General features: G+C 41.6%; 1 protein-coding gene across 2 annotated transcripts in view; it reads right to left on the reverse strand.

Annotated features, from left to right (window-relative positions):
* Positions 1-10,899: 10,899 nt before the first annotated feature.
* The window catches only part of HTR2A (5-hydroxytryptamine receptor 2A), a 39,791-nt gene continuing 22,725 nt past the window's right edge, over positions 10,900-27,965 (reverse strand). For both annotated transcript variants that reach the window (XM_044990034.1, XM_044990026.1), the window contains exon 4: positions 10,900-12,307. In XM_044990034.1, coding sequence (XP_044845969.1) covers positions 11,508-12,307 — 800 coding nt within the window. In that variant the 3' untranslated portion in view covers positions 10,900-11,507. The remainder of the gene's footprint in view (positions 12,308-27,965) is intronic.

Raw genomic sequence — 27,965 nt, forward strand, 5'->3', positions numbered from 1 at the left:
GGGAGCCACGATCAGCTGAACCTGCTGACGCGCCAGGTAAACAAACTGGCCCGGCCCGCCAGGGTGCTTACCCTGGTGAGCTGCATGCCAGAGGTTGCTGACCCCTGTTTTGGAGTTATAAAAATCCCAAGGTATAGTGGCAGTGAAGAAAGAAAACAGAATTCTATGCAACCACTAATACACTGCAAATCAAAAGCCTATTACGTATTACTTGTATTACAGTGTTTCCTAGAGACCCCAATGGAGATCAAGGTGAAATGTTGCTAGGAAGTGTAGAAACACATAGTGAGAGACTAGCTCTGGGCTGAAGAGTTTCCAATCTAAAAGCAGAAGACAGAAAGAGTGGGATTAAGTAAGCATTATTTTCCCCATCTTACAATGGAGAACTAAGGCACAGAAAGATTAAGTGACGTGGTAGGTCTTTGTCAGAATCAGGAATTATCTCCTGAGTCCAATTTCCAATGCCTTGATGTGCTTACAACCATGTGGAAGTATTACTAATAAGACTACACATGGTTCTGTGTAGCACCTTTAAATAATTTGGTGCCATATCTACCTGACCACATTGCTTCCAACATCTCCACCCATGAAATTCCATCTCCCTGTCAGACCGATTCCCTTAGCTGATCTCTGTGCTAGCTCCTCCCTTATCTTCAGCCTCAGTTCCTTATATGTTTTTTCCTGGTTAGTTGGGAATTATCTAGGGAGGTAGCAGAAGAGGATCTTTAGGGTGGGTTTTGCCTGCCCTGTTTTGAGTCTGTAGAAATATTACCATTGCTATGGATCAGCTCAGCCTTTATGTGTGAGTTTGAAGAGCTAGGTTCTATTCCCAGACCTGGCTTTGCCACAGACTTCCCTTAGGACAGTCATTTAACGTCTCTGTGCCTCAGTTGCCCCATGTGAAAATGCGGACAATAACACTTCCCTATTTCACCAGAGTGCTGAGAGTATAAATACATTAATGGCATCTCACAAAGATCACTTATAATACATTTATTAAATATTACGGCTGTCAGGTGATTAAAAATATTCGTCGTTATTAACCACATGATTAATCGCTCTGTTAATAATAGATAGCATTTATTTAAATATTTTTGGATGCTTTCTACATTTTCAAATATATTGATTTCAATTACACCACAGAATACGAAGTGTACAGTGCTCACTTTATATTTTTTATTACAAATATTTGCACTGTAAAAAGGAAACAAAAGAAATAGTGACAAAGAGTCCTGTGGCACTTTATAGACGAATAGACATATTGGAGCATAAGCTTTCGTGTAAGACTTTATAGCCTACAAGTCCACTCAATCCTACTTCTTGTTCAGCCAATTGCTCCGACCGTGAGAACAGGCATTCACATGGCATTGTTGTAGCCAGCGTTGCAAGATATTTACATGCCAAATGTGCTAAAGATTCATATGTCCCTTCATGCTTCAACCACCATTACAGAGGACATGTGTCCATGCTGATAACTATCCAAAGCAGAACGGACCGACGCATGTTCATTTTCATCCTCTGCGGCAGATGCCACCAGCAGAAGGTTGATTTTCTTTTTTGGTGGTTTGGGTTCTGTAGTTTCCGCATTGGAGCGTTGCTCTTTTAAGACTTGAAAGCATGCTGTAGACCTCATCCCTCTCAGATTTTGAAAGGCACTTCAGATTCTTAAACCTTGGGTCGAGTGCTGTAGCTATCTTTAGAAATCTCCAATTGGTACCGCCTTTGCGTTTTGTTAAATCTGCAGTGAAAATGTTCTTAAAATGAACAATGTGCTGGATCATCATCCGACACTGCTATAACATGAAATATATGGCAGAATGCGGGTAAAACAGAGCAAGGGACATACAATTCTCCCCCAAGGAGTTCAGTCACAAATTTAATTAGTGCATTATTTTTTTAATGAGTATCATCAGCATGGAAGCATGTCCTGTGGAATGGTGGCTGAAGCATGAAGGGGTATACGACTGTTTAGCATGTCTGGCACATGAGCCAGTGAGAGAACCACTGGCTGGGAGAGGCTAGACCCTGGCCCGGCCCACCCCTTCCACCTGAGGCCCCACCCCTCTCTCCCCCTTCTTCCCCAAGCCCAGATCCCTCCCCACCCCGCAGCCACCAGCCCCGCTCCACACAACCCAAGAGCACCTGGCAGGAGGTGTGCAGCCCCCCGGAGCACCAGGCTGGCGGGTGGCACCCTGGAGCACTGAGTGGGCGGGCAGCCCAGTCCCCCAGAGCACCGGGCAGGCGTTCATTCCCCCTCCCCCCAGAGCACGGGGTGACGCATGGCCCCCAACCCCAGAGTACTGGGTGAGCAGGTTGCATGTGGCCCCCCAGAGCACCGTGCAGGAAGGCATCCCCCCCTACACCCTAGAGCACCGGGCAGGTGTGCAGCCCCAGGAGCACTGGGTGGGTGGGCAGCACATGGCCTAGCCCCGAGAGCACCAGACAGGTGTGTGGCCTCCCCCACCAACCCCAGAGCACTGAGCAGTGCACGCCCCTCACCCCAGAGCACTGGGTGGCATGTGGCCCCCCAGAGCACCGTGCAGGCAGACAGCCCCCACACACACTCTAGAGCACCGGGCAGGTGCGTAGCCCCAGGAGCACTGGGTGGGTGGACGGGCGGCCCTAGCCGTGGAGCACCGGGTGGCAGGCAGCCCTCCCAGAGCACTGGGTCAGCAGGCGGCACATGGCCCAGCCCCTCAGAGTATCGGGCAGGTGCACGGGCAACCCTCCCCAGTCTTGGAGCACCAGACCGTGCGCGGCTCCCAGCCCCAGAGCACTGGGTGGGTTGCAGGCGGTCCCCTTCACCGTCCAGCCCTGGAGCGCTGGCCCCAGCTACCCCAAATCCCAGTCGCCCTAACTCAAGCCTGAGCAGGCTTCTGTTCCTGGAAGAGGAGCAGCCTGCCTGGGATGGGTCCCACTAGCAGTAAGAGAGGAGGGGGCAGGGTCACGAGGGGCTCTTTGGGGAGGCATAGCCTTCCCCTGCCTATTATATGCGCCGCCCATGCTGGCATGCAAATATCTTGCAGTGCCGGCTACAAAAGTGCCATGTGAACTCCTGTTCTAACTTTCAGGTGACATTGTAAATAAGAAACAGGCAGCATTATCTCCCGTAAATGTAAATAAACTTGTTTGTCTTAGTGATTGGCTGAACAAGAAGTAGGACTGAGTGGACCTTGTAGGCACTAACGTTTTACATTGTTTTGGTTTTGAGTGCAGTTATGTAACAAAAAAAATTTACATTTCTAAGTTACACTTTCACGATAAAGAGATTGCACTACAGTACTTGTATGAGGTGAATTGAAAAAAAACTATTTATTTTGTTTATCATTTTTCAGTGCAAATATTTGTAATAAAAAATAATATAAAGTGAGCACTCTACACTTTGTATTCTCTGTTGTAATTGAAATCAATATATTTGAAAATATAGAAAAATTTCCAAAAATATTTAATACATTTCAATTGGTATTCTATTATTGTTTAACAGTGCGATTAAAACTGTGATGAATCAAGATTAATTCTTTTAATCGTGATTGATTTTTTGAGTTAATCATGTGAGTTAACTGCGATTAATCAACAGCCCTATTAAATATTAATCCTTGTCTAATCTTCCTTTGCCCCACTTCCACCGCAGAGCCTAAGCATATACGCTGAACCATCCTGTAGAATGATGCAGTTTACTCCTCTCTTGACTGTCACAAGTTCTGTCACCTGGTGTGGAGGGGAGACAGGCTCATGTCCTACTTCCTCTTCATCCCTCTTTGTCTCCTTTGGGTGATTATTGCCCCAATGAGCACATGCAGAGTAGTTCCCATACTCCCCTGAGTACCTCTACTAGTATTACAAAATTGCTAGTTAAAACATTGTTGTTTGTAGTGTTGTTGGAGGCATGTTGGTTCCAGGATATGAGAGAGACAAGGTGGCTGAGGTAATATCTTTTACTGGCCCAACTGTTGGTGAAAGAGACAAGCTTTTGAGCTTACCCAGGTCTCAGAAGAAGAGCTCTGTGTAAGCTCGAAAGCTTGTCTCTTTCACCATCAGCAGTTGGTCAGCTAAAAGATAATACCTCACCCACCTTGTCTAATTAAAACATGGTAATTAACACATTTTTAAACATGATGCAATTTCCTAGTCTAAAAATAGTTTTACACTGATGTAACCCCAATGACTTAAATGGAGTTACTCCTGATTTTCACAAGTGAAAGGCTCCAACCCTGCAAATACTTAAGCATGTGAATAATTTTACATGTGAGCGGTCCCATTGAGTTCAAATGAAAGAACTTTTCATTATATTTGGTCCCTTCTGGCCTTAGAATCTATGAATTTAAGGTTCCTGGTCATACTGAAGTATGTGAAGATTTTATTGAAATAATAAATTTTTGGACATAATTTATCATGCTGTGTTAGAATCATTGTTATAACAGTTTACAGTTTCAGGTGAAATAAAGGCCTCTCTGATAAAATGGCTGTGACTAAAGTAGCAATATCAGTGTCAAATAGAATGAGGTTGAAGCACACCTTAAAGTGATTGTTCCTGGAATCTTGTTCTGTTTGGAAGATCCATAATGCCAATACTGAAGTCATCTACAGTTATGTGCCATGTGGTAAGTACTGTAACAAATTGGTTATACACCCCAAAGAACATAACCACAGCACAGAAACCTGCCAAATATATCTCATATTTTCAGCAGTTCAAGAATTCAATTGTCCCCTCAGATCATGCAGTGATAAACTTTCAGACCAGACATCTTCTCTTGTTTTACAGCTGGAACTGCCAGATGGATGAACCAGATGAATTCTCTTTTAACAATTAGGGCAAACTACATAATAAGTGTTAACTCAATGAAGGCGCTTTCAGAAAAACACAGAGGAATTCTGGTACCATAACTACTTCTTACAGTAAAGTAGTCTTCATCTCACTCCTCCCACACCGCCACAGAACTACATAACTATATGTAAACATTCACTGATACTGGAGTTGCAATATGCACTTTGCATAACATTGAAACAGTCTGGGACTTTTACTTAATTCTAAATGGAATTTAACTGCACCCGAGTTCATTATAATGAACCCATGCTGCTGGACTGTAAAAGCTGATTTTTATTAGTGACTGAAAAAGCCAGATATCTGTATTCTTGTCCATTTGTTGCATTGTAGAATACTGTGCATATGAATTTTTCAGTGATGGATTAGTTGCAAAATAATACCTGGTGATTGTACTTATTGAAAAATAAACTCCTTATCCACACAGAAAGCAACAATTCAAGACTGCAATCTTCATTCAGATTTTGGATTATATTATTTTGAACTACTACTGCTTATTGAATTGTCTACTTTAGTTTCCTTCTGTTCAGAGGTGGTGCTACCCCACTGGGGGCCCTAAGCAGGAATATTTTGCCCTCCCAACACATAATAAAAAGTGAATGGGGAGCTCCCTTGAGCTGCTCACAGGCCCCTATGCAATTGCTTAGTCTGGTTATGCCTAGTGCTGGCTCTATTTCTGTTAAACCAGAATCCTTTTGTTTCACAAAACTGCAGACTCTTTATAGTGCAAACAAGCAGGATTTGTTTAAGAACTTGGTCCCAATTGGCATTTCTAGGCACAATTGTAACATAAATAATGAAGATGATGATACGGCTGGCTTGAAAGACTTTGAAATTGAGCTGCAGCAATGGAAATCAGAATGGATATGTGAACATATAGGTACTGGGTCTGATTCTTGACTCGCTTACAGCAGTGTAAATCAGGAGTAATGCCACTGAGGTCAATGGAATTACATTGGTGTGAAACAGGAAAAAGTGAAAGTAGAATCTGTCCAACATAGAGATGCTATAATATCTTAGTAGAAAGAAGTAGGATTGTATGGAATGATTTTTGAAACTGGGGTTTTCATCAGTGCCTCACTGGTCAATCAGTAAAGGAGCCTTTTTTCCTTAATTTGATAATTTGTGAACAATATGAGGCTACATATTTTTAGCTGTATATTACAAAGCTTGATGAAGCTCATGTGATTACCACTGGGTTTTGAGAGGGCACTTTATTAATAACCATCCTACTTTAACACACATTACAGTTGTTAATAAAATCATATGTACTGTACAGAACAATTAACAGTTTGATATTTTAGGAAGTTGTTTATTTTATGCAAATGGCAGGAAAACAAAGCATTAAATGACACAACACATTTTGATTTCTTCTTATGATAATATTCACTTTAAAAAAGTACCAAGAGATGGCGCTGTGGTCATGCAGTTGAAGTAAAATTTATGTATATGTCAACTGCCCTTATATTGTAGTTTATTATGGCACTTAGTAATCTTACCTTTATAACACTCCCCTGAGTCAAATGAATTTGATAGGCTGATTAATATTGTAAGTAGCTTGTTGCTGGAACTGAGATATTTACAGTTAGATATATATTGCCCATCTAAACAAAATACATTTTTGTTGTAGAGAAATACATTCATTAGAAAGGTAGAATGATCATAATTTCCATGTGTTTATTAAGGTCATAAAGTTCCTTAAGGTGCTGTTCTGCTTTGTTTGACTCTAACAAGACATTTTAATATTTTTTTAACCTTCAGCAAATATAGTTCTCTTAAAATTTACCAAAACAAACAAACAAACAAAAAACCCCAATAACTTAAGACAAACTTCCAGTTTATAAAGGAACTGATGGCATTTGAGTGCTTTAATCTGCTTGGCTAGCAGTGGGATTTAAGAAAACAACTAAACATTAGAGCACAATTTCACATTTAAAGTTTTCAAAATACAACAAACATTTTTCTCTTGTGTGTATTTACATAAACATATCTGTTATGTATTCAAAATAGAATGCATCTTACCATTAGGCACCAATTACATACATACAGTACACGATTGCATGAATGGGATAGAAATGGATGATTTTTTGCCCTACTGTATATAAAAATGTGCACAGTAGCCACAAACTAAGAAATTATTCAATAACAGAAGCTTAAAGTCACTGGACATTTTTCAGATGCTGTTGAAAAGTTATAAACAGCAGAGGCTGATTGAAACATTTTAGATTAAAGTTTTTTTCCATCAAAAATGCTGTTAGACTGTAAATGTTTCTCAGATCCAGGGTGGAAGAGAGAGAGAGACCCCACCCCAGAATAGCCAACAGCCTGCTGATTCAGAGGACAGAGACTTTAAATTGGGTCTCTCAAATCCCAGGTGAGAGCCCGTAGCGGGGTGGACCCCGTTCCGGCCCGGAGGGGTTTAAAAAGTGGCCTGGCAGGGCTTGAGAAGACAGCCTTTAGCCTGGGCTGATTGGGGAAGTGGCTGCAGGTGAGGCCACGCCCCAAACTGAGCCACAGGCCTTATAAAAAGGCCAGGGAAGCCAGAAGCCAGACAGTCTCTCTCTGGCTATAGAGAGAAATGGGCCTGGCTGCTTAGGAGCTTGAGACTGGATACCTGAGTGAAGCAGGGCTGGGGAGCTGGGGAAGCTCCAGCCTAGAAAGCCCCAGGCTGCGGCCTAGCATAGGGCAACTGGTACTGGGGGTTGCAGAGGGCAGCCCAGGGGTAGGCCAGGGCAGCAGGTCCAAACCCTCCTTGCCAGTGATGAGTAGGCTGATACTGCAGTCTGCCCCAGAGCGTGGGGCTAGACAATGACTGGCAGTAGCCAAATACTGAGGCAAGGTAGGGATAGAGGGTGAGGGTTCCCTAAGGAGGGGAGACCCAGAAAGAAAGGGGTTACTGCTAGGGGGCAGCACCCCATGTAAGAGGGCACCGGGTCCAGGGAGGGACACGGGGGGGCCAGAAGACAGGTGGATCACTAGCCTGCAAAGGGTGCTCCAGCGCTGGAAACAGAGCTAATTCCCCAGAACAACCAGCAGGAGGCGCCGTGGGGGTGAGTCTGACCTGTTACAGAGCCCTAGAAGCTGAGTTAACCTGGGGTGGTCTCTCATTTTTTTTTTTTTCACAAAAAATACCACAAGGTCTCATTTTTCTCTGACGTGGAACCAAAACAAATGTCAAAATCTTAATTTTTTTCATGCAGTAGAATAATTTTCCCCCACCAGCCCTAGTAAGAATATTGTATTTCAGTTCAAACAGTGGCTAGATATCAGCAGGGTGCTATAAATTCTGGTTTTGAAATTGCTAAACCCTGATGTCTACCAACCATAACATTTATCTCTTAGTTGATATTTATTTATTAACTGTCTCGCAAATCTATTACTGCAAAGTAGGGGGCTGTTGTCCTTATTCAGGTAAAGCTCATTGAAGTCTATGGGAATGTTGCCAGAGTAAGGCTGCAGGATCAGGTACTGTAGCAATCAAATTGTCAAAGATATTTATGAAGAGCCACAGACATTCATCTTTGTCTGTTATGCATTCCATCATCTTTGTTTAAAGAGGCTTCTTGGGCTAAAGCTGTTGTTCTCCCTCCATAAACAACTATCTGAGAGCTAATGACATTAAAAATCAAGTGTGTGTGTGTGTGTATATATATATACACCTCTACCTCGATATAATGCTGTCCTCAGGAGCCAAAAAATCTTACCGTTATATCAAACTTGCTTTGATCCACCTGAGTGCATAGCCCCGCCCCCCTGGAGCACTGCTTTACTGCGTTATATCCAAATTCATGTTATATCTGGTTGCATTATATCAAGGTAGAGGTGTGTGTGTGTGTGTGTATGTGTATATATATATATGTCTTGTACATTGCTTTCCAGTGGAAAGGTAAATTCTATTACCTATATTAATTAATTAAAAGGACACTGTCAGGTAGCATAGGTCTAAAAGATAGGTTTTATTTTAATAAGTTTTAAAGAACTGTATATTAATAGGCATCCTTTAATGAAATGTAAAACAATTAATTAAAATTACTTGTTTAGACTTGTTAGGGGTAGTTAGCATGAGCAACTCCATTTTGTAAGTTTCCCTATTTTGTATCCATCATTAACTAAAAGCGAGCACATCACATACATGGCTCCCAAGGGCAGCATTAAAGAAAGATAAAGTCAGAAACAGGAAAGAGGATAGGAACACAGCTGTAGCAACATAATTAAGGAAAAATTCTAGCATGCAAGGTAACAGCTGGACTGTGCACTAGCCAGCACGAGGACAGTGATTAACTATAATAGGCTAAAGATAAGAAAATGGCTTGTTTATTGGTTAAGGCTTCCGATTCACGAGGGTAGCATGCACTCCTAAAAAGTATATAACTTCTATGTAATCTGCAGCCTGGGTCTCTCCCTTACTGGCAGGGGGACACCACGTTCGAACGTTGTTTGAACGTTGTGCAATAAAACTTTATTTGGACACTCTGTAAATCTTTGGTTTTTGTACCTCATCCTAGAAACGAACGGTGCGTGGCCTACAGATATAATTCGCAACAGACTGCAACATTTCTTCCCTTCAGTTTGCAACCTGAGAAATGTTTGCAACCTGAGCAACATGGTACTAGTGTTGTTAGAGACAGAAAATGAAATTTTCTAGAAATTAGGAGTCTGCTTTTCTTGGCCAAGCTGAATAAGATGCAGAAAATAAATAAACAGTATAGTCAGTTGAAATTAAATGCTCGGTTATGTCTGTAAAGCACAGCCCAGGGTGGAGATTGTGTGCAGAAGCACTCACCCACTCAGGTGCTTCAGAAAATATTGTGGTTCAGGTAAATACCACGGCTCTCATATCTCCTAAGTATGCACCAGTGGCGAGTAATGATTGCACTGAAGTCAGTGCAGACTGAAATCTGACTTGTTCTTTGCACCAAGGAAGGCTCCTATGACTCATCCCCTGTGCACGTGGTGCAAGGCCACAATAGGCTCTAAATTAGATTTTTAACATTGTTTCATTTTTCATCATCTAAGGGAATTTGGTTTGGGGCCGAATGCTAAAGTCCTCACTTTCGCTCCTTATGCTGGTGCAACTCAGTGACTTAAGGAAGACATTAGGGTTTGGCTCATACCTTTTGACCAAATAGTGACCCTTTATTTTCAGTTGATAGGTTCTAAAACTGGACGGTGCCTTGCTTTTCTTATACCTGTTTGTAAAGTCCATGTAAGTGTCTAATATTTGGATGCAATCTTGCAGATAGTAGCAACAGCTGTAATTTTACTCTCCCACAGAATCCTACTGGGTTCAGTGGAAATACATGCTACACCTCATAATAAATGTTTGCACGATTAGGCCTTTTTATCAAAGTAAAATATTTGATGCTTTTTTAAATAATCCAACTATCCTGCCATTACATCTGTGCAGGTAGAATCCTACACCATTTGCAGAATCTCATTATTTTCAGTGGGCCTCCACAAAATGTAAGGATCAGCCCAGGCATCTCTCATGAATATTGTAGCCAAATAATGCAAGCAGCACAGCATTCCTGAGCAACCCTCTAGCAACAGCAAAATAGTTTGCATATGTGATGGAGGAAAACCAAATTCTAGTAAGAAAAAAACACTTCTTTTTCAGTCTTCTAATTATTCTCAGTATAGAAACATTAAAACAAAACAAGGAAAATACCATATTAATGTCCTTTCTAATCAAGCAGAAATGAGGAAAGATATTCTGTTAAAGCCCACTCCTTACTCATGCAGCACTCCCATTGAAGTTAATTATATTTGAAACCTATGGGAGCTGTAAAGAGAAATGTCAACAGGATTAAACCTGAAATTATTTAGCAGGGCCTGATTTTCCACCCTGTTACCTCACTTATACTGTTGTAAAATCAGTATAATGTAGTAGAGAACCAAGCTCAACAGAGCCTTTTTGTAAAAGTATATTTTAAAGTCTAAACCAGTGCACGTGAAACATTCAGAATAGGGATAAAATGAAATAGAAAATAGAGCTCAATAATGTTTGTAGTGACAAAGGAACTTTCAAATTTAATTTGCTTTCGAAGAGAACTAACTTGAAGTACAGAACAAATGGCAGAAAACCCAACAACATTTCAGAATTGTAATTGGAAAGGAAAAATAGCCATAAAAACACCAAATTTTTCACATAGTTGATCTATACAGATTTTCATAGCATTTTCTTTAATATTTATTTTATTTTAAATATATATCCATAAATTAACTTGTTTTCTTTTCCTGTAAAATCCTGTAAAGTGCTCACTCAGTTAATGATAAAATTACATTGTAGCAAGACAAATTAATTCAAATGTAACCAGCAAGTAAACCAAACAATAGCTTTGTTTTCATTTGCAGAAGGAAAAGAAACACATTAATTTCTTCACAGCCCATGGTATAATAATACAATAAATTGTTTTCTTTAAGAAATATATTATTTAGGATACTAAAAAAATAAGTTTAATAAAGCCTGTGCTTAAAACAGCTGAAATACTGTATGAAAAAAATGCACATTTGATAGCATTTTAACCCTGTTTGTCATTAACTGGATAACGTGTGTATGTGATGCTATTGAAGTTCTCTTAGACAGGGCTAATGTTCCTAAGCTATCAAAGCTTCTCAGAGTTAGATGAAGTTTTCTGAGTACATACCATTGGTTGCCATGGCAGCTGTTGACAGGCTAGCAGAGTCACACACCACTAACCTTTTCACTGACTGGGCTAATACTGCCCTTTGAGGTACTATCTAAAGGATGTATTCCGATTGTAACCATGGAATAATCCTTGGCCATCATTTTAGCCTCTTTTTTTAAACTCTTCATTTGTGCTAGCTGGAGTTGGCTGGAGTTGTATGCTAAAGCAGGTATGGTGTTCACTAAAATCAACTGTAAAGGCTTCTTCTCCTCCTTGTATCGACACTGAATATAACGTGAGAAAGCAGAACGGTAGGTTTTATTGAACAGTGTGTATACTAATGGGTTGACAGCCGAAGAAAGGTAGCCAATCCAGACAAATACATTAAGCAGTCCTCCAATGACTTCTTCATTGCAGGATTTCTTGCAAATGACTGCCATCACATTGGTGATGAAAAACGGGCACCACATCACAACAAACAGAAAGAAGACGATACCAAGAACCTTGGAAGCTTTTTGTTCATTACTGATTGACTGCATAGTCCTCCTTCCTGAATTCCCCAGCTCTCTGTTCAAAGAGCGTTGAAAGAGTTTCTCTGATGACAGAGAACTTTGAGGGAGAAAACTAAATGAAGCAAACTTGGTCTTTGTGCCAATGTCATTAATGCATAAGGTAGCTTCTTTCTGAAGTGATTTTATAGTTAAAAAATAGGTGACCACCATGATGGTTAAAGGAATGAAGAACGCCACAAAAGAGCCTATTAAGACAAAGTTCTCATCAGCCAGCAGGCAGCTACCTTTCTTGAACACTTTGGAATCATCTTGTAGTCCAAGCACAGGTACTGGCATTGAGATACCTGAAGATTGGTTAGAAAAAAGAAATAGAGAATTTCATGCACATTAATGATAAATAAATACCAAAAAATACACATCATTTGACAAAACATGAAGTGTGTTATACAGTTACTGAGCATAACCTATAACTGACACAAAGTGGTTAGATTAAAAGACATTCCAAAACTAATTCAAAGTACCTAGAAACCACTCCCCAGTGCCTCCAACTCATGTGCAACAGTCTGCTGGTTCCATTCCTGTCTCACCCTTTGAGCTAGGACTACAGGGGAAGCACAGGGAAAGAATGCTGTTTGTACGTTTTGTCTTGGAGCATCAGCATGTAGTTTTTGGGAGAGAAGCTTCTGTTTGGAGTGTTACTATTGTCACAGCCCTAGTAGAGCTCCCCTGAGCTGGACACTCACCAGATTGCTGGGTTTGGGTCCCACCACACAGTGTACTCTTAAGCTTCCCATGGTCTAAGCAGGCTGCAGCACTGTCTCTTTCCCTGGCCTCCCTGGCACAATTTGTAGGCACTGGCTCTCTGTCTGGTACCCTTTTGTGGAAATAGGGCCTCACAGCCCAGCTGGCTTAGGCCACCAGGGCCAGTGCTGATCTGCTAATCTCCCCAGTAGTTTAAGCACACGCTTTCCCAGAATGCCAGGCCTGTGGGCACTCTGAGTTTACAGTTCACCACTTCAAGGGCATGGTACACAAACAGACCCACAGGCTTTGTAAGGGTTTAAAAAACTAATCAATTTTTTTACTTTAGCTAGCACAAGAAATATACAGATCTAGACAAAAAAAAATGCCTGTACACCGCTCCCTGCCTAGTTTCCTCACCACTCTAGAGCATACTTTGGGCTTAGGTCAAGTCCTCTAAGGAGTCCAGGATACCCTCCAGCATGTGGCTTCTCTGACACTTGCTCACTCATTCACTCTCTCCCCTCGTTGCAGTTTTCTTCTTCTGTGGCTGGTTTTGCAGTTAAAAGGACCCCTCTGCTACAAAAGCATACCCCCCTGTTCCTCTCTCCTGTCCCTGCTTCTATTGTCTCTGAGTGTCCCTCCGGATTCCTTCCAAGTCTCTCAGGCTGTGTCTACACAGGGCTAAAAGTCCTGTGCCTGGCCTGGGTCAGCTGACTTGGGCTCATAGGGATTTGTGTAGACATCTGGGCATGGCCTGGTGCTTGAATTTTGGGACCCTCACCGGGTCCCAGAGCTCAGTTTGGATCCTGAGCCACAGCTTCTTCACAGCACAGGGCCGGCTCTAGGTTTTTGCCACCCCAAGCAAAAAAAAATGTGGCCGCCCTCGCCCCCCGCCCTTTTTTTTGGCTTTTACATGTTTGCACTTTTCAATTTTTTTGTTTGTTTTGTCTTGTTTTTGGCTGTTTAAAATTTTTAAAAAATGAAAAACAGAGAATTTTTAGTTAGTTTATAAAATCAAACTGGAATTCATAGGTTGTACATAGACAGATTCCCCAAATTGTCACAGCTATCCTAGAAAGGGGCTGCAGTTACCCTTGCAGAGGCCTGGTTGAGAGGCATGGGAGAGAGAACAGGACCCTAAGGGGACTTTTGCTGTACTTGCTGTGACTCTCAAATGCCGGGTTGGAGGTGATCTTTGGCCAGGTAGGGCCACATCCTCTCTTCCTGGCTGACAGATCCAGTTTGATTGTCTTTGTACCACACAACTCCCTTTACAAAACCTGTCCTTGGTGCAGGACTGAATATTGCTTCTCCTATAGAGCTGTGGTCTAATGGGCTTGATGGAGGTGAAGCGGTCTAAGGTGAATGGAGTTTACCACTTGGCTCTGCATTTTATTACATGAGTGTAACTCAACATATATTTCAAGGAAAGACAGCTAACGTTTGCACTGCTGTCCTTTCTCCTCAGGGGTTCTACTGGGAGAGAGCAACTTGAAGTTGCTCATAGTGCTCCAAAGGAGCCCCATTGGCCTAGGGGTCTGGAGGATGCACGAATCCCAGGCTGCCTTATTGCTGGTGAACCAGTGAAGCCCAGTGCTCAGTGTTACCCATATACACCTCTACTTTGATATAATGCTGTCCTCAGGAGCCAAAAAATCTTACCGTGCCGGAGTGCTGCTTTACCGCGTTATATCTGAATTCGTGTTATATCGGGTCACGTTATATCGAGGTAGAGGTGTAGTTAACCCCTTCTCTGATTACTACTGTCATCCCTGCCAAGGTTGACTTGACTTGAACTTGAACTGTACCAAAAACTGCAGGCATTTCAATAAAAAGACTGTGGGAGGTTACCCTCAAGTCTCCTACAAAAGGTTTATCCTCCCCCCTACACATCACTCAGTATTTTTAGCCTAGTTAGAAGCTCTTAGCCAGAGCGCTTTAAATCTCCAACTGAAAAAGGCCCCGCTGCAGCCTTAACTCTCCACAGCAGCCCCAGAAGGGAGGGAGGAAGCAATGTGGATTACAACTGAGAAAAGCATTTCAGAGAGCATCGGGAGGTGGAGGGCAATTTTGAAATTAATGACAAGAGGGCCCAGGTTTCAGAGGCGTGATCACTACTATCCTTGTTGATGTAAAGACACAATTTCACGCATGCAAATTTACTCTACTGGGCAAAAAAACCTGGGTTTTCTGAAGGAATCTAGGACTTGTCTATGCTACTCGCCGAATCGACGGGCAGCGATCGATCCAGCAGGGGTTGATTTATCATGTCTATAAATCGACTGCTGAGTGCTCTCCCATCGACTCTGGTACTCCACCAGAATGAGAAGCGCAGGCGGAGTCAACAGGGGAGCATCAGCTGTCGATTTACCACAGTTAAGACACTGCGGTAAGTAGAGCTAAGTACGTCGACTTCAGCTACGCTATTCATGTAGCTGAAGTTGCGTATCTTAGATTGACCCCACGCGGTAGCGTAGACAAGCCCTGAGGGGGTGAAGCACCCAACTGCTATTGGGTTTCAATGGGAGCTGTGCATCTAACGCCCCTGAAAGAAAATCCCAGTTTCTGTGTTCAACTTCTTCAAGTAGAAAAACTGAGGTGAAGAATTGTCCGGTATTTGGGGACAAATTCTGCCCTAGTGTTCACCCCTCTCCTCCTAGGAAAGTTCTTCTTGGCTAGTGGGTAGTGTGCTCTGTCTGATGCTCGTTAGTCTCTTGATTGTTACATTGTCCTCCCTTTTGTTTGTTTTTGTCCATCTATTGTCTGTCATCCTGTGCTTAGACTGTGAGCTCCTTACGGCAAGGAGTGTCTCTTTAGTTCACGTGTGTACAGTGCCTAGCGCAGTGGAGCTCTGATGCGTGATTTGAGCCCCTAGCCACTACCGCAGTCCACATCGATAATAGTAATTAATAACATAATGTTACACATTAACATTAATGCCATTCTTGGAATGATCAATGCCTGTAGTAATACAAGAAGGCTCTTTATTCTGTTAATACTACGATTATTTATCCATCTTCACAGCTCAAAATTGAAAGTCACAGTGACGGCATCCACCATGTTACAAAAAAGTGCCGCTCTTATCTGTGCAGAACAGAACTTGATGGCAGGCTTGTGGTGTTGCCCTAACTATTTCTGTTGCATTGTTGCAGAAACCTAATAACTCAAAAGGAACCTACACTGAGTTATTGTAAGACGCGTCAACCTCATGGAGAATTTTACAGCAAGGGACCAATATGACTAGAACCCCATGCAACCCAACGGAAGTTACAGGGTATGTAACTCAGAACATATTTCTGACCCACAGCCTAGCCAATTCTACATGAATAGGCATCTACTAGAAATATATTTGTATGTGATTTTTGAGTAATTAGAGGCCCAGCTGTGTGAGGTGCTGAGTACCTATTGTGAGATGCTCAGCTTTCTCAATTCCAAATGACTTCATTGGCAAATTGAGTGAGAGTTGAGGGCACTCAACAGCTCACTGTTAGGCTTTAGGCATGTACAAAAATACACCAATCAGAGCAATAACATACCAGTTCTGCCTTGGATAGATAACAGCAGTTCTCTTTTTCTCATTTGATTCAAGGAACTACTGTGAGCTGTGTAGATAAAATACAAAACGGTGTCGACAGAATAGAGTCCTTGCACTGCTACAGAGCATAATGATTCAAAAGAGCAGGAGTGCTATTAAGATGGTTAATAGTCCTAGAAAGTTGAAAATTCTCAGCATAACTGCAGGCTTTTTCAAATATAAAGCCAGAGACAAACTTGTGAAAAGGTAAAACATCATGAACAAATAATCCAGTCATTCCAGGCTACCTTAAATGGGCATCATAAAATGTCAGATTCATTCATGAGAACTGGGATAAAGGCATTGGCAGATTTCCAGTGTCACAGTTTACTGCTTCAGTGACTGGTAAGGAGCTTTATTATCCATCTGTTTTGTTTGCTGTTGGCGATTTCTGGAGAATTGATGTCTTCTTATATTCAGATTTCTTGCTTTCAAATAACCTCATCACTGTGACTGAGCAGACACTATCTTCAGTTTTTAACTGCAGTTTTCCCATTCCATTGCAGTTCCCTTACCAAATGTAATAAATAAGATTCGCAATCTAGATTTGGGATTGCCAGATGTAGCTGTTATATCTGTATTGTGCAAAATTGATCTTCAATTTAAATGATGCTCCAGCCATGTGGCTAATGACTGTTCTATTGTACGGGAGACCCCAAGTTTGATTCCCAGTCCTGTTCTTTCTTTTCCTGCATTGGTAGAGGCTGGAAATGCTGCCAGATATTAAGAGGCAGGAAATCTTACATTGCTCAACAGCAAGCTTTCTGGTTAATTAAAGTGTGGGAATGACAGAATCTAATTAGGCAAAGGGAGTAAATTCAAAAGCAACAAATTTAAAATGATTAATATAAGGAAATGCTTTTTTAACACAATACATAATTAACCTGTGAAACTCACAGCTAAGGCTATTATTTTAGTAGGTGTTTTAAACAGGATCACACGTTTATATGATTAAGATGCCGTCCACATTTACACTAGCTGGGATACAACTATAAAGGGCATCCGAACTCATGCTTCAGGAGTGCATAAAGGAACAGCTCTGGTCTAAATTTTAATAATTTGTTTATTGATTGATTTATAAAATATGCATGTGTTTATAGAAGTTAACAATCATAAATTAAAAACAGAATTGACAAAATTTAACTCAAAAATAATTCCCTCTCCCGCCAATCTACTCTGTGCAGGATGCATACTACGGAAAAGCCTGAGCAAATAGATAGGTGTGGTGTTTAGACGTGCTTGTAATTATTAGAACTGGGAGCACTGGCTGTTGGGAGTCTGAAAGGACAGGAAACAGAAAGGAGGGGGGAGGAGTTGAGAAGGCTGAGTGAGAGTTACAGAGGGTGCAGCAGCAGCTTGGTACAGAGGATTCCACTGTAAAAATAAAGTCCTGTTGAAGTTCTTAGTACCTTGCCTGGTTGATACAACAATAGGCAATGCAGCATTTCCTAAAGGACAACAAATTTAAGCGTTTTGGAAACAACGGCGAAGCAAATTCCAGTCCTTAGGCTCCCCTCTGAGAATGTCTTGCTCCTTGCCCTTTTAGCAAGGGTTTTCCAGTGCATGTTTGGACAGGTGGTCTCTAGGGATGCATCTTACTCACTGAAACTAAAGGCAATACTTCCACTGACTTAAGTGGTGCAAGGTCAAGCCCTACGGTCACCAAAAGCCAAACTACACAGGACTTTATAAAACTGGATTTTACACGGAGCTTTATAGGATCCTGCCCTCAGAAACAAATGGGCAACCAGTGCAGTATACAAAGCACAGGTGTGTTGTGCTCCATATGAAGAACACCATTAAGGGCCTGATCCAAAGCCCATTGACGCCAGTGGAAAGATTCCTAGTGATGAATTTTGAATCAGGCCTTAACGGGGTGACCTCATTCCATATAAGCCATGGGTTCTCCAAGGATAACTCCCTGACATTACAGTAATCCAGACTTAGCACTGACCAAACATTTTACATGGATCTGTATTTGATAACAAAGACTCAACTTTTATCATTCATTACAGGAACTCGCTGAGTTTATCCTGTAGGATTCCGACCAATTCGTTTATTTCTGCTTGATGATCCAGACGTGAAGTGTCTCACTCCTTACAATATTCTTGCTCCCATATCCTTGCTCCTGGTGACTCTGTGGATTTATGTTAAGAAGGCATAGGGAATGTCCTGAATCTTCACATCTCAAGATCAGGGAAATCAGTTTCAAAGCTCAAGATAGAATCACTGATGCAGAAGCTCACTCAATACTACCAGCTGACAAAGAGCAGGGATGGCAATATTTTGAAAACGGAATATGTATTTTAAATAAGAGACTCTAAATATTCTACTTCCTATGGTTTAAGGGAATTTATTTATGATTTAAACACAATTAAAAAGCGATTGTCCAAAACTCTAGGTGCTTTTAACAAACCGTAGAACATAATGCATACAAAAGCAGTAAGTGATAAATCCTCAACCACATGGCACAACTAGACCAACAAAAAGGCTATCTCAATATATCAAATCTTAACTACTCCAAATCAAAACAATACTAACCGTCATGCATTTCTCCCCAAAAGCCTGAACAAATTGATAAAGGGCATGGTTTACTGGTATTCTCTGGTTGCTTTGCAGACACACAGCAATCATAAACCGAATTTAACTGGACAAGTAAATTTGAGTTTACAGCTGCTTTGCAAAACCAGCATAGCACAAAACATCTGGAGTGTACCAGTAAATCTGAGCTGGAATTTGCCACATGTTCCAAAGATCAACAGATTTGAGCTATAAAGGGGTAGAGAATAGAGTGAATTCTAAAGTCAAGGTCCCTTCAACATCCTGCCATCAGTTCCCTCTCATTTAAATCTGGGAGCTCCAACTCAAGGTTCGTCACGGCAGCAGTGTTAATTGAAATTGGCTTTTATACTGTGTGAGCACTGTTACATACCTTTAAGAACTGTCTGACGTACTATAAAAACATTTTTAAATTCTGTTAAATTTTATCTGTAGCAAAATTCTGCCCCTTTGCTCACCCCTAAATTAAAAAAAAAAATCACCTGCCTAAATCTTGGCCATCACCATATTTCGGACATATTCAAACAATGGGCCAAATTGTGGCCAGCGTTGGGGACCCTGCAGAGTTGCACTGCCTGGAGGGAGCTCAGGGAGGGATTGTTACTCAGGGAAGTGCAATCTGTCCTTCAAGCAGCTCAGTGTGCCCAGGTACTGCCCAGGTCGCCCCACTTTTTGGAATGGTGTAATTTGCACCCTGCAAAACACTTGGCCTTCTCTGCCAGCTGGTGCCTCTTTTGGAGTGATGTGTACCCACAGGATGCCCTCAGGAAGTATCCTCTGTCTTCCTTTGAGTGCAGCATCTGCAACTGTGATTGGGCCTTGCATTGGGAACACATGGGTGGAGAAAGCTGCTTGTGCACTTTCCTTTACACATCCACACGGGCCACTCACAGTCTGGCTCTGGCTCTCTACTGGACATGTGCAAGTTACACAACACAAGTTACACCATTATATGAGCATTTTTATATGTTTATCTGACTTTTGTATGAATCCAAATGTATTCTCTGAAATCCTGCCCAGCTCTAGTAATGACAAACCTCTCTCTTGTATGTTATAATTTCATCTCTGCCCAAATGCTGCCAGCCTTATATTAACTCTAGTTCCAGCAATGCATTTCTCTTTCTTAGAACAAAAGCATCCAGTCCAGCCTGAGACAGCAGCGCTGCGCTTCCATTCTGCTCCTCTGTCACACTGCACCAAATCCCATTCTTCACCTACTAATTACAGCTTAATGTTGGTAATCAGAGAGGGGCGGTTTGGCATCCCTTTGCTCTTGGTTGGCAATATCTTGGGATCACAGGTTCTAATCCTATCCAGGCCACTTCATCCCTCCCTTGTAAAGGATGAGTTCTATGAAGTTCATGTTTGGTTTAGACCATGAAAACTGAGGTGAAGATTTTCAAAGCTGCCTAAGGAATTCCCATAGGAATTGGGTGTCCAAAATCTCTAGGTGGTTTGAAACTCTCCACCAAAGGTTCTGTCTGCTCTGTGTGAACCTTAAACATCTCATGGCTCTTTTAGTAAGTGTAGGGTAAATTTCCTCTCACTCACTCTTGGACAGTGCATAATATGCCAGCTAGCTGCCACCCTGTACCCTAGGAAGTGGCTGCATTTCAATGTGTGTGTGTTTATTATTATTTGTTCCGCAGATCCACAGAAAATATCATTTTACAAATGGATTTCATATACAGCTAGTAGGACACAATGCTTGATACTATTTCCTTTTAATATTTCAATATTCCCTACAGAGACACAGGACAGTATTCCCTGACATCTTCCCCTAAGGCACCGTCTATACAGGAGAGTGTACAATAAATAAAAAAGTTGCTCCTAAATTTTTCGCATTACTCCCTGTAGTCATAATTTACTTTTCTATACAAATACACACGGCTGGTTTTATCTAACTCTGACCTGGAACATTTTATGAATTCATATAAATCATTTAATGCTACTAGCGGAGCAAATTACTTAAGACTTTTCTCACCCCTTTAACTTTCACCTAGGGTAACCTGATTCCAGATGGAATATTATAGCATATAACTACTGAAGTGACTGTTTTCTGCTCTCCATGAGAACTTTCAGAAAGCATATTGTTTAGCCCAGCAAGAGATATATTCATTTACTTTTTTGTGGGGCTTGAAGAAATTATTGTAAATTATTGCAAAATAATGCTAGAAGTTGTACATTATGGAACAAGTAAAGACTGAGGGTGTGTCTACACTGCAATCAGGAAGTGTGATTGGTGCACATGGGTGAAACTAGCCCATTCCACAGCTGATGTTGCCAGCTGCTTCCCTGCTACTGTTACCCAATCTAGCTTTGATCTAGTTAGATCAAAGCTACCTCAACTATGTCTTCATGTGTTACAGTTACACTTTCTGATTGTACTGTAGACATAGCCCAGGGGTCGGCAACCTCTGGCACGCGGCTCACCAGGGTAAGCACCCTGGCGGGCCAGGCCAATTTGTCTACCTGCTGTGTTGGCAGGTTCAGCCGATCGCGGCTCCCACTGGCTGCAGTTCACCGTCCCAGGCCAATGGGGGCGGTGGGAAGCGGTGCGGGTGAGGGATATGCTGGCTGCGGCTTCCCGCCACCCACATTGGCCTGGGACGGCAAACCTTGGCCAGTGGGAGCTGTGATCGGCCGAACCTGCCGATGCAGCAGGAAAACAAACTGGCCCGGCCCGCCAGGGTGCTTACCCTGGCGAGCCGTGTGCCAGAGGTTGCTGACCCCTGACGTAGCCTGAGTCTCTTCCCCGAAAATGTTTACAGTCTATATTCTTAGATCTGCAGCCTGTTTCATGCAGGTACAGAGGCACCTGCATAGAGTAGTTTGTAGGACTGGGACATGTGTTAAACAAGAACAAACCAGGAAAAGATGAACCCTATAGTGAGGGGTTAGATAAGAATGAAGGCGATATGATTACCCAGTCACTGGGATGACTAATGCATCTTGAGGTTTACAATTTTTAAATATCCACAAAAAGACTGTAAAAGCAGCAAAAAGTCCTGTGGCACCTTATAGACTAACAGACGTATTGGAGCATGAGCTTTCGTGGGTGAATACCCACTTCGTCGGATGCCTCTGATATTTGACACAAAAAGACTAAAGTTTATAAATCTCTTAAAGAAGGTTTGAGAAGGGATTTAAAGGACGAGGGTTCTCTGTGAATTGGAAATAAGAGCATGGCATAAATGGGTTTGGGGTCTAAACCAAACCCCAGTGAAGTAATTGGAAAGACTCCTGTAGCCTTAGGGAGTTGAAATATAGAGCGCAAATATCTTCTAATATGGACATATTAGGATTTGAGCTGATCGCATCTCATAAACTTAGCAGGATTTGCCTTTGTCAGTGTTTGGAAGGGAAGCCTTCAAGGGAATAAGAGAGTTGCAGGAATTTGTTCTGTCTAGTCATTAAAGTGCAGGACAGGGAAATAGGAGATCAGAAGTGCTGATTGGCTGGTGCTGTGCCACAGTTCCTAGTAGTACTACTTTTTGGAGCCGTATTGCTAATGTCATGTCTACACTGAAGCTGGAAGGCAAAATTTCCAGCTTGAGTACACAAAGAACCATAGAAATGTAGGGCTGGAAGAGATCTTGAGAAGTCACCTACTCCATCCCCCTGCACTGAGGCAGGACCAAATATACCTAAACCATCCCAGAATTGGACACAATACTCTAGCTGAGGCCTTAACAGTGCTGAGGAAAGCGGAACAATTACTTCCTGTGTCTTACATATGACACTCCTGTTAATATACTCCATAATGATATTAACTTTTTTTGCAAATGCATCACATTGTCGACTCATGTTCAGTTTGTGATCCACTAAAACCTGCAGATCCTTTTCAGCAGTACTCCCACCTAGCCAGTTATTCCCCATGTTGTAGTTGTGCATTGACTTTTCCTTTCTAAGTAAAGCACTTTGCACTTTTCTTTATTGAATTTAATATTGTTGATTTCAAAAAAATTCTCCAATTTGTCAAGGTCAGTTTTAATTCTAATCCTATGTTCCCAAGTGCTTGCAACCCCTCCCAGCTTGGTTTCATTAGCTAGGACTTTTCAGCTTGGAAAAGAGGAGACTAAGGGGGGATATGATAGAGGTATATAAAATCATGAGTGGTGTGGAGAAAGTGAATAAGGAAAAGTTATTTTCTTGTTCCCATAATATAAGAACTAGTGGCCACCAAATGAAATTAATGGGCAGCAGGTTTAAAACAAATAAAAGGAAGTTCTTCTTCACACAGCACACAGTCAACCTGTGGAACTCCTTGCCTGAGGAGGTTGTGAAGGCTGGGACTATACGAGGGTTTAAAAGAGAACTGGATAAATTCATGGCGGTTAAGTCCATAAATGGCTATTAGCCAGGATGGGTAAGGAATGGTGTCCCTAGCCTCTGTTTGTCAGAGGATGGAGATGGATGGCAGGAGAGAGATCACTTGTTCGTTGCCTGTTAGGTTCACTCCCTCTGGGACACCTGGCATTGGTCACTGTCGGCAGACAGGGTACTGGGCTGGCTGGACCCTTGGTCTGACCCAGTATGGCCATTCTTACGTAATTTTATAAGCATACTCTCCACTCCATTATCCAAGTCATTCATTGTGACTAGTACTGGACTCAGGACTGACCCCACTAGATACAGCCTCCCAGTTTGACAGTGAAGCATTGATAACTACTCTTTAAGCATGTTTTTTCCCTCATGCCGCCTCCTTATAGTAATTTCATCTAGACCACATTTCTCTTGTTTCCTTGTGCTAATGTCATGTGGCACAGTGTCTGATCGAGCTAGCACGCTAAGATTGGAGTGTAGCAGCTGCAGAGGGAGCAGCTGGATAGGCTAGCTGCCCTGTGGATGATACCACATGAGACCCTGGGTACGTAGTCAGGTGGCTTGTCTCTCCCACTACTTGTGCTGCCGCAGCTACACTTCTGTTTTAGCACACTAGCTCGATCAGAGCTAGCGAATGTACGTCTGCTCAAGCAGGAGATTACTCCTTCGGCTCAAAGTGTAGACAAACCCTAAGAAGGGAATAGCTACAGCTTCTTTTTTAAAAAAAAAATACAGAATGGGATAACTTAATACCTAGTGTAATGCCACCAAACTCAATGTAGTTACCTCACGGTTGAATTTAGTCCAAAGTGTGTACTCATAGGCCCTCACTAATAGTGTATTGTGATGAATTTCCCAGGTAACGCTTGGTGAACCCCTTAGAAGTCTTTATTTTGATGTAATACTTCTAGTTATGCTCAGATATGTTTCAAGATATTCACAGACACTAGCAATTTGCTCTATAGCCTTTGCTTCCTGGCAGCAGCCTTTTGAAAACTGAAGCCCTAAAGCACTTCAGTCTCTGAAGGTAAAAAAAAACAAAACATACTGCTTGGAATTAGCAATATGGTGACTTGAACACCTGTGGTCCTGGTTTACCAGTTGCATGTCCCAAGCCAGAGAAATAGAAACAACAGTTTCCCCTTGATAAGCTGCAACTGCTGAGAAAGTAGAAGATTCCATCCAGGAGAAGGACTGGCCTTACAATTTGCATTCTAAGTAACATGCACCCTTGATTTCTTGCTGCTTGTTTACTACAGCACTCATATCTGCTGACATATAGTACTTTTTCTGCATAAATATGAAGTAATGACCTATCTAACAGATAAAATTCATCCATGGTTCCTTTAAAGAATAAAATCATGTATATTACATTTAAGGATTCATACCTCCCTTTTATAGTAGGAGGTACATGGATAGTTTAAATTCTGTCTCCTCTACATCCAACTCATTTGGGTCAGTGAGCATATGCGTAAAATTTCCTGTATGAAAAAATGTCCTTTCATAAATATTTCCTTTATAGTCCACTCTCTGAACATGTCTATAAAAATTTGGAGGTTTCTATGTAACAGCTTTTTACTAGCTGGTTCAAGTGGATTAATACTCTAGAGACTGTGGGAACTTCTTGCTCTAAGACATTAAAGTTAATAAAACGCCTACATTTTTCTCAGGATATACTTATCTAATCTGTATCAAGACAATATTATATGGTCCCCCAGACAGAGTGACTAATCTAATGGAAGATTATAATGAAGTGCAATTGAATTCTTTATCATAAATATAATTTTTTTGCAATGTTTCATAGAATCATAGAAGTGTAGGACTGGAAGGGACCTCAGAAGGTCATCTAGTCCAGTCCCCTGCACTCAAGGCAGGACTAAGTAACGACTAATGAGGAATCTTTTATGATTTAAGCAATTTACAATAATAACAGCAGGGCAAGACGTAGTATGTGTGTGGCTGAGGTACATTTGGGCCTAGAATAAGAGAGAGTTGAGAGTAAAGATAAGAAAACCAGGCACTTGGCCACCCTGGTCTGAACATATTTTCACACAGCGGTCACTGCAGGAAACCAATGAGAAGAAAAGTGTTTCTTTACAGACTGCTGTTGAAGGAAGGCCCTGCAAGGTATATTCAAGATTGAATGATATGAAATAAGTTTTGATTAATACTGTATCACAAAGGTCTACAGGCCTCAGGTCTGCAAGGTATTTAGCTTAACCAAACAATGCCTCAGGCCTAAAAATAGGCTGACATGAATAGCTAACCAATGAGTGATCCTATGTCATAAGATGAAACAGTTACAGTAATAGATGCTGATATTCAAGGAATATATATTGCAATGTTTCAGTTAAAGCTGGTTAAAATATTTTGGGGATTTTTGGAGATATAGGGTGTCAGCAGTGTGCTAACTACAAGTTCCTATGGTGACTGAGTGATGTAAATGTTAATGAGTATAAGGGGAATAACAAGTTAGCACATTTAAAACAAGACACCCAAAATTTAGTGGGGTGTGAAAGTATAGATAAGGAAAAGGAGTTGAAACCTTCATAAATATGTATGAACCTCAGTGGATGTCAGCATAAAACATTGTAAAACTTGTATCTTGGCTTGTGTGCCTTAGAAGATGCCAGGATGACAACCACTGGTGATAATGGACACGATAAAGTTGATGATGATGATGATGAGGAAGATAATGGCTGGCACTCTGGGGTTCCCTAGAAGGAGCTGTGAGTGATGTGAGTAATAGGGCTAAACACTTTGCATTATCTCTCTATCTGCTATTGTATTTCAGTGTTTGTGGGATTGTGTATTTATTTAGTGGATTTGTTAATAAGGGATTTGTGATAAATTGCAATTGTTTCTCATGTGCTCATGTGCTCTTTAAGTCTCAGATTCTAATTATACTGGAAATGATTTTCCTGATGTTGTAGCACTCAGGAGACTGAACCCTTAATGATCACTGCAGTCTAAGAAATTAATCAATACACCAATCCACTACTATGATGATCAATACCCCACTCAACATAATTTTCAAGATTCAAGGGTCCTACATATGTGGTGTACCTTATCCAGTGCATCAAATGCCTCAACAACAACTATGTGGGTGAAACCAGATAATCACTACCATCTCAAACGAAAAGTCACACAGAAAAATGATAAAAGACAAAACACCACATCACCCATAGGCAAACACTTTCCACAAAAAAATTACTCCACGTCTGACTTCTCAGTCCTCATCCTCAAAGGAAACCTATGCAACATCTTTGAAAGATGAGCCTAGCAGCTTAATTTCAGAACGCTGCTAGACACCCAAAATCACGGACTCAATAGAGTCACTGGTTGTATGTCTTATTTTTACATTCTGTAAGCCACTAGCTCTCCTTTGCCCTAGGACTGCTGAGGTGTTAATTGACCATTTCATTTTGAATGATTTCTTGCACCATGTGTTAACTGCTTGTGCTTCACAATCTGTTAGAACATAAGAACGGCCATACTGGATCAGTCAAAGGTCCATTTAGCTCAGTATCCCATCTGCCGACAGTGGCCAATGCCAGGTGCTTCAGAGGGAATGAACAGAACAGGTAATCATCAAATGATCCATCCCCTGTTGCCCATTACCAGCTTCTGACAAACAGTGGCTAGGGACACCATCCCTGCCCATCCTGGCTAAGAGCCATTGATGAACCATTAATTTATCTAGTTCTTTGAACCCTGCTATAGTCTTGGCCTTCACAACATCCTCTGGCAAGGAGTTCCACAGGTTGATTATGTGTTATGTGAAGAAATACTTCCTTTTGCTTGTTTTAAACCTCCTGCCTATTAATTTCATTTGGTGACCCCCTAGTTCTTGTGTTATGAGAAGGAGTAAATAACACTTCCTTATTTACTTTCTTCACACCAGATATGACTTGATAGTCCTCTATCATATTCCCCCTAGGTCATCTTTTTTCCAAGCTGAAAAGTCCCAGTCTTATTAATCTCTCCTCATATGGAAGCTGTTCCATAACCCTAAACATTTTTGTTGCCCTTTTCTGAATCTTTTCCAATTCAAATATATATATATTTTTTGAGATGGGGCGACCACATATGCATGCACTATTTCAGATGTGGGTGTACCATGGCTTTATATAGAGGCAATATACTTTTGGTTTTATTATCAATCCCTTTCTTAATGATTCCCAACATTCTGTTCACTTTTCTGACTGCCGCTGCACATTGAGTGGATGTGTTCAGAGAACTATCCACAATGACTCCAAGATCTCTTTCTTGAGTGGGAACAGCTAATTTAGACCCCATCATTTTATATGGATAGTTGGGATTACGTTTTCCAATGTGCATTACTTTGCATTTATCAGCATTGAATTTTATCTGCCATTTTGTTGCCCAGTCACCTTGTGTTTAGCTGTGGCACTCTGATTACCTTTCCCAGATGTGAAGAAGACTTCTGTGGAGCTTGTAGAATTGTCTCTTTCACCAACAGAAGATAGTACAATAAAAGCTATTACCTTGCCCACCTTGTCTCATACACTAACATAGACAGCCTTGCATGCAGTAAGACTTAGGCCATGTCTATACGTACAGCACTGCAGCGGCACAGCTCTACTGTTACAGCTGCACCACTGCAGCATGTCTGGTGAAGACACTCTATGCTGACAGGAGAGAGCTCTCCCATCGGTATAAAAAACCCACACCGGTGAGCAGCATAAGCTATGTCGGTGGGAGAAGCTAGTGCTTATGTTGGTGTAACTTATGTCACTCAGGCAGGTGGAATGTCCATATCCCTGAGTGACATTAAT

The sequence above is a fragment of the Mauremys mutica genome, chromosome 1 (assembly GCF_020497125.1).
Source record: "Mauremys mutica isolate MM-2020 ecotype Southern chromosome 1, ASM2049712v1, whole genome shotgun sequence".
NCBI lineage: Eukaryota > Metazoa > Chordata > Testudines > Geoemydidae > Mauremys > Mauremys mutica.